Source organism: Rutidosis leptorrhynchoides, chromosome 5 (genome assembly GCF_046630445.1).
Source record: "Rutidosis leptorrhynchoides isolate AG116_Rl617_1_P2 chromosome 5, CSIRO_AGI_Rlap_v1, whole genome shotgun sequence".
In the NCBI taxonomy this organism is placed as follows: Eukaryota; Viridiplantae; Streptophyta; class Magnoliopsida; order Asterales; family Asteraceae; genus Rutidosis; species Rutidosis leptorrhynchoides.
In genome coordinates this window covers 174,241,618-174,249,784 of record NC_092337.1, presented here as the reverse complement: position 1 = coordinate 174,249,784, position 8,167 = coordinate 174,241,618, and the positions used below count along the sequence as shown (strand labels likewise).

General features: G+C 35.9%; 1 protein-coding gene across 1 annotated transcript; it reads right to left on the bottom strand.

Annotated features, from left to right (window-relative positions):
- Nucleotides 1-1,149: 1,149 nt before the first annotated feature.
- On the bottom strand, nucleotides 1,150-3,141 carry LOC139847203 (scarecrow-like protein 4). The gene has a single exon (XM_071836840.1). The coding sequence runs from the start codon at nucleotides 2,979-2,981 to the stop codon at nucleotides 1,248-1,250; it is 1,734 nt and encodes a 577-aa protein (XP_071692941.1). The 5' UTR covers nucleotides 2,982-3,141; the 3' UTR covers nucleotides 1,150-1,247.
- Between the last annotated feature and the right edge of the window lie 5,026 nt (nucleotides 3,142-8,167).

Below are 8,167 nucleotides of genomic sequence, written 5' to 3'. Positions count from 1 at the left end.
TATATTGTGTAAAAATTTCCAATATATTGGGATCAAAGGACCCCACACTCTAAAGAGTAGAATCGCCTCTGCATGGATACGGTTCGATGTCCAACATGTGATGATGACTTGAAACCAGTGGACTATTCTTTTTATTTTGTAAACATGCTTATGATATTTGGGAGCTAGTTATAGCTAGGTGTTAGGGCTTTGGTAATATGTCCAAGTTAAATATCAAGGAAATTTTTAATGGGAAGGGTGCAAATGAGAGATCGGGTGAAAGTAAACAAGGTATGGCAAGCGTTCGAGTAGGCTACGGGTTACACGATATGGAAGATTAGAAATCAAAATCAGTTTCGAAATTCTTTATGTCTTGAAACGATCGCCTTAAACGAGACTCAAGTTAATTCATAGAATAAGTTTCAAAGAGATCGATGAAAACAAGGTTTGAATTGTGTCAATGGCTTTTCAACCCAAACTCTTACGATGATGGGATAAAGGTTCGTACTGAAGAAAATGGTTAAGTGCAATTAGTGTAGTTGTTCGTGGTCGGTATACAGCCTTCGACTGATGTAAATACATAACCAAATTAGTATATAGCCTTCGACTGATGTAAATACATAACCAAATTATTAATAATGATATACTCCCACCGTCCCAGATTAATTGTAACCAGAGAAAAAACACAGAGTTTAAGAAATGTTATTGTACTTTTTATGTACTTTTTTCTTACTTTATAGTTTTAGCCTCAACTAATTAATAAGAAAGGTCTTTCACTTTTGTAAGTTAATTAATTCATTAGAGACAATATTGTAAACTTCGTTAATTTACTTTTCGTTTTTGGAGGACAATTAATTTGAGACAACTCGAAAAGAAATACTAGACTATTAATCTGGGAGGGAAGTAGTGTTTCTTTACTTTCCAAAAAGAAAATTTTGTATATAAATTTTGCCTATTATTTTTCACATAGAGAGTATTACATACATTATACGGAGTCCTATTTGTTCAGATTCAGAAGAGATACACAACTTCCACTGGGTAGAGTTAAAAAGCAATTGAAACGCAAAGTAACCTTAATTCAAATTCACAAGAAAAGGTAAATACAGCCGGAAACAAAAAACAATTCAATTGAACACTAATAATCATCATTAGAATCATTATCATCACTAATCATTAGTCATTACCAAAAGCAAAAGCTTCAAAAACACCATTAATGGCAGATCTAACCCTTTCATGATACCATTAACAAAAAAATAAACAAAAAAATACTAACGCCATGAAGAAACACTGATAAGAGGTACATCATTCCAAGCAAGTGATAGAAACCCTAATTGTGAATCATCATCATCATCATCATCAATTAAAGTATACATCTCACTGTAATTATAACTCCATAGCAATATTTTAGCTTGACTTACTGCATAATTACTTAAATTAACCCTTTCAAAACCCGATTTCGTCATCATTTTCCGCCATTGTTCTTTCTCCTCCATTCGTTCCCTTTTACTTCCTTCTTCCTCGTACCCAACCACACCTGCAATTCGCCTTCCGAATAACGATCTTTCGACCAATAACCTTTCCTTCGACCCACGTGTCATATTCGGTTCAAGTGAATCAAACAAAGCCGAATAATAAGTTAACGCGTTATCAAACCGTTTAACAAACCCTACGCGATTCAAACTTGCTTCATATTCGCCTAACGTCACAATACCAGGATTCAACGATTTCGCTAGATTTAGCGCTTTCTCAACTGCATTCGTGTTTTCGTCTAACAAATTATACAACTGAAGCATGAAATTAACAGCTAAAAACTCATTTTCTTCTATCCAAAAGCTTGAAACATCAAGTTCTTCAATAGGAATTGAAATGTGTTTGAATTCGAAGTTTAGATCTAGTACCTTTGCGAATTCACGGAGCCGGTTACCGGTCGCGATAAGCTCTGTATCTGGCGAATCTCCTAGAATTAAAGCTGGAATACCCGAGATCCGGATCCGATTCGGTTTACCAGCGGGTCGGGTCGCTAGGGCTTGTAAAAGTGATGCCCATTGGACACCTTGAAGAATACCGAAATCAACGATGTGAATTGTATCGGCGGTTTCGGAAGCTTCTAGAATCGCTTGATTTGCAGTTAAGTGAGCGAATTTGAAGTACGGACAAGCGTCATTTAAAGCTTTGTAAGTGAGAGTGAACTCTTCAGGTGACGTCACATCAGAAACTGCACGTGCTTTCTGCGTGATACGGCTGTGTAAAGCTTCAGCGAAGTAAAACGCTACTCTCTCCGTCGGATCTCCGTCGCCGGTTAGTGAATCTCGGAGGCGATTAACGGCTTTTGTTGCTTCTGCTGGATCTGTATCTACAGTCCGCGCGATATCAGTTAGGGTTTTGAGTAACGGTTTCGATTGAATACTCTCCGGTGAACTTGTTGAAGTCGACGGCGGAGCAGTTTCTGGCTTCGTTTCCTTCTCCGGCGGTAATAGATGTTCGGAAGTGAGAAGCACCGAAACCGCCGCCGCCTGTGACGGCGGCTGCCAAGTAGGATTTTTCAGATCGGTGGAAAATGGATCGGCGGCGGCGTATAGAGTGAAATCAGAGGACGGTTGCCACGTGGAACTCACCGTCGTTGAGTCAATTAAACTCTCCATCCACTCGTCGGTATCAAAGTCACCGACGGAACCAGAGGCGGCTACAAAATCGGCGAACTTAAACCCTAGCTGATGGTGTTGGTGGTGGTCCAAGTTAGGGAAGTGAAATCCAGTGGTTTCTTCTGTTCCGGCGACATCAGGAGGTTCGGCTTCAAACGGATCGGAAAAGTTGTAAGGGAGAGATGAAGATTGGTGGCCGGTGGTGGTGGTAGTGGTCCAAAATGGATTAACATTTAACGGCTGTTGGTGATGGTGGTGGTGTTGTTGATGATGAAGTTGTTCTTGCTGTTGTTTTTGTTGGATAACTTGTTGAGCTATGGCCATTAAATTGCCACTGTCGGTGCACATATAAGCTGCCATTATTCACTGAATTGTTGCCGGCGACGGTGTTTATGTCATCAGTCAGTAGAGAGAGTAGAGTAATAACGGTGAGTATATATTATGAGCAACGGCAACATTTGAGATATATTAAATTAAAAATAAAAAGGTTATTATATTAAAGATAAATTAAATTAAATTAAAAAGATTATTTAAAAATTTAACAACCAAAAATGAAAAAATGAAAAGAAAAAATTACACGAATGGACCTTATGATTTATCCTCAATTATGTGGCGGTCCTTGTAATTTTTCTAGACGTGTTTTCGGTGATCCTATCATTAACGGTCATTAAAAACTTCCTTCAAATTTTGAAATGAGTCTCGCATATTAGGTTATTTTAGTAATTTCATCTTTTCTATTTCTTTTAGTCGCTCTATCATCATCGTCATAAACTATCCTTTTTCATCTTTTCTATTTCTTTTAGTCGCTCTATCTTCATCGTCATAAACTATTTTGTATCCTTATCCAAAAACAAGATAAACTATAATTATTTTTCTCTAAAGCTAGATAAGAAAAAAAAAAAAACATCAAAATTATTATCTTACATACTGATATATCTATATTAATGAATTACAGAGAAGAGTCATTACTTTCTCACCAATAAACAACAACAAAACACACATGGTTCAGTAACATAACAACCCCACTTAATTTTAAACTCGAAATATAATAATCGTGTGTATTTTCATATTACTGTACCAGTTTTGCTGTACTTAAATACTAGTTCAGCAACCACATACTTTAAACTCAAGAGCTGAAGAGGATGATGATGATGGCATACTGCGATGGGACGCAGTTGGAAGATTCAGGTGATTGTCTTAATGGTAGTTTTTCGTGGATGGATGAACAACTTGAAGATGAATAAATCGATTAGATCTACAATTTTTCAATTTCGATCTACAAGTTTTCAAATTCGATTTTGCCCAAAATCGTTCGGATATGCAAGGCTATGAGATTTTCTTAAGTCAATATTGCTGAAATGGTCCTTGTAGTTTGTACCAAAATGTTGAGTTAGTTCCTGTGGTTTTTTACGGATTTTATCCCCGTGGTTTGCAAATGCTGCTGATTTCGTCCATCTGACTGATGGTGGTCAAAAAATTCCGTTAACTCCAGTCATGTGCTAAACATGTGAGGGTATCTTCATCTTCTTCTTTCCTTACCTTCTTTTCTCTTATATTAGCATCCACATTCATTCATCTTTCGCAAGTCCCCAAATCACAAACCATAATCAATAACAAATTCATTTACATTCCCAAATTTAAATCTAAATCCAAATCCAAATTTAAATCTAAACCCGAATCAGGATATATCTTCCAAATTAAAGCAATAGAAACTTAAAAAGAAGATGCATACCAAACATAACTTTTGAACTAAATCTCATACATTAATGAGGTAGAAAACCACATTATCACTCTAATAACATCACCACATCAAAACATACATTAATCGACAGCTACATATGGAAAAAGTACAACCACAAACCACGTTATCTCTCTAGTAACTTCACCATAACAACTGTAGAAAACACGAACAACCGTCGACTGATCTATTAGTGATGACGACGGATCTGAGCAATCGTCGCCGAAAAACATAAATCTGATTTGATCACCCCTTTTTCTTCCATTAAAGTTGTGAAATTATCGAGAAATACCTTTGATTTCATTTTTCTAAGCAGCTTAGTCGGTCGACATTTGGCAAGTGGTTGCAGTTGTTGTAGGTGGAGGGTTTCAAAAAAATCAAGCAGCTCATCCACACCAAGCAGATGACGAAAAAGGGTTGTGAAAGTGTTGTAGGTGGTCGATTGAAACACAATTAATTTTATTTATTTTTATATCTGGGAAGGTATATTTGGATTTGGGTTTAGATTTAAATTTGGGAATGGAAATGAATTTCATGTTTATTAAGGTTTGTGATATGAGGATTTGAGAAAGATAAATGAATGTGGATGATGATATAAGAAAGAAGAAGGTAAGGAAAGAATAAGACGAAATACGTCAAAAAAACGACGAGTGACTAAATCAGCTTTTTGGCACAAACAACGACATTTCACTAATTTTGTCTTTTCTTAGTTAATTTGATATTTTTTTACTCATTTTGTTCATCAAACTTTCTTATAGATTTGTTTTTGTAACACCCCGTTTTTCAGTTACGCGTTATTTTGGACGTCATTCGAATTACGAGGCGTGTAAGCGTATATTTGAATCTCAAATAAAGTTTGAGTTGATGTTCCAAAACCTTACCATTGGATAGTAAATCTCATTACGTTTCCAACGATATTTGATTCATCGAAAACGGAGTTACGGTTTGAAAGTTACGACCAAAACAAGATTCAGATTCAGGTTCGAGTGTTAAAGTTGTTCCTTGCGTTCTTAGCTACGTTTTGGTAGTGGTGGTAAGTCCTAACTCCGATTTTCTTTATTTGATTTTGATATTCAAATTAGGGTTTGAGCTTGATTTTGTTAGAAACCCTTGAATAGTTGTGAAATGGGTTTGTTGTGGTTAGTAGATGGGTTTTGACCCGTTATTGGCGGGTTAGGGTTTGATGACGAATTTGGTCATGGTTTTGGGTATAATCACTAAATCATAAATGTGTTAGTGTATAGATGTTCATAAGAACTTGTGTACTAGTTAAAATGGGTATTGACCTTGATTTGTGCCGAATTATGTTTTGGGTCAAGATGTGATGAATCGAGTATATAAATGTTTGATTAAAGTGTTAAATAGTGTTTTGGAAAGTAAATCACTAGCCGTTAGTGATTAAAGATATTTTTGGGACTCATGTTAAAATGGGTTGACTTTGATGGGTCAAAATTGGTAATGACACTAGTTTTGGTCAAATGGATGTTAAACGCTTTTGTTAGATATTAAGTGGCACTTTTTGAATGAAAATAATCATGGGAAGCGATTTTGGTTTAAATGGCGTCAAGTATAACTTAGGTTAAATTGTACTTGTTTGATGGGTCAGAATTACCACCCGTAGTGGTAATTGGTGAAGTCCACTTTAGGTGTCTAAATGGGCGGTTTGTGGAGGTAGGTATAATGTGATGCCCCGTACAAAACCATCGTGTATGGATCATCAACAACAGGATCATTACAAGGTCAAACACTATATGTTGTTTTAAAATAAGTTTGCATTCATAAGAAAAGGTGACGTCATAACCAACGCCAAATGTTTAACATACGATGATGTGCCTCTACGAATAGAAGGCGATAATAATATACGTAACCCAATGGTCGTTACAAATTCATTGTTTCAAAAGTAACATAGTTTGCATGCAAAATAAACGTTTCATGCGAAGACATCTCTAATAAGCGCAGCGGGAGTCTACAAAGCATGACAACTACAGCGGAAGCAATCAAACCTTAAACACCTTAGAAAAACATGCTTAAAAACATCAACACAAAGGTTGGTGAGCTATAGTTTAAGTATAACAGTAATGTAAGGTAGGCCACGAGATTTCAGCGTTTCAAAACAGTATGAAAAGTATATGTATAACCGTGAGCACTTGATAACTAACTTAACGTAAATAACACCCCCTAAAAGTACACTTGGCGAGTGCATAAGTTTATGAAGTATTAAACACCTATTAAATGATAGCACTACTAGCCCGAGTGGGGATGTCAAACCCTATGGATCCATATCTAAGATTCGCGTTCACCGGTTCAAAGACCAATGACTAAACGTTACCGAGCTAAGGGGAAAGTTTATGCCGTTGTATAACCCACACATATATAAAGTTTAAGTACTCGTGCCTAGTATGTAAAACGTAAAATGCGCATGTATTCTCAGTTCCCAAAATAGTTAAAGTATAAAGGGATGCTATAACTCACAGTGGAAAGTAATAAAAGTCGATATGCGGGAATAGTAAGCAAGTGGTTGGTCCGAAAGGTCCTTAACCAAAGTCAAAAGTTACTAAGTCAGTAAATCGTTCCCAAAGGTTTAAAAGTATGTAAATTAGGTCTTAAGTATCATCATCATTCATCATTAACCAAAAAATGTAAAGTAAGTTTCAATCAAGAATAGAGTTTGAAATAAAGGCTGACTTCGTTCAGTCGCCACAACCTCTATACAAACTGAAATGAAGTGAGACCAGTGGCCTGACTCTGTATATGAGTCCCCTAGAGGCCGACCAATTTCCATAACCAAACTCGTCTTCGTTTGACCGTGGTGATGGTTTAAGTGCGAGTAGGTCAGAAATTTCAGCACGACGTTAAAAGGGTGTAGTGACTTTCGGATGGCCATAAATCCTAAACCGTAACTCGGATTAAGATGAGGTCTAAACGGAAAATCATCTACTCAAACTGAACTAGCTGGAAATCAACTTTTCCGGTAGCCCAGGTTACTGATCAGTTCCAGAAAACAGTAAGTAAGGTGTTCCGGTGGGTTCTTGGTGCTTGATGCTCATCACGGTTCTCATCCTTGATGCTTATAGCTTCAAGTGTACAACTCGTTGATGGGTTTGCATCATCTTAACCAAGTTTTAACCATAATAACACTAGTGTAAGTCTAAGATATGTAGCACAACTCACTTAAGAGTTGTAAGTAGTTTGATGAACCAAAGTTACATCAAGATCTTAGATCCGACACATACATGAGTTCTAATAGTAATATTAAGCTACAAACTTGAAAGTAAACTAAATAAACAAGATCTTAAGTTGTAAAACTTAGATCTTAGCTAGATCTTAAAGATCCTAGACTAGAAAGTCTAGATCTAGTGTTCTTAAGTTAGACCCTAAGTTATAAGACTTGGATCTTTACTTTAATGAAACCATAAGTTATGAAACTTAGATTTTCATCTTGTAAAATGTATATAAGCTTATAAGCTCTTGTTTGCAACAAAATTAGAAGACCATAAGCTATAGAAACTTAGATCTAACATAAGTGTTTGAAGTTATAACTAGAAAGTTATACTTCCATGTTCTTGAACTTATAAAGTTAACTTTAGTTTCAAGAAGTATGAGATCAAGCTTAACTAGTAATACTTGACCAAATTAACAACATCACAACTTTAAAGTACTTACAAAAGAAAGAAATAAACTAAAGTTACAAGTATTATGTTCATGTTTGTTTCATACTTAAGAAGATTCAAGTCAAGCTTGGATCTTAAGAATTTAAGTCTACAAATCATGAACACAAGTATAATGATAAAGTTTATGAACCTTAAAT

Excerpts from the sequence above, each read along its gene's own strand:
- LOC139847203 (XM_071836840.1), bottom strand. The coding sequence starts at position 2,981 with ATGGCAGCTTATATGTGCACCGACAGTGGCAATTTAATGGCCATAGCT.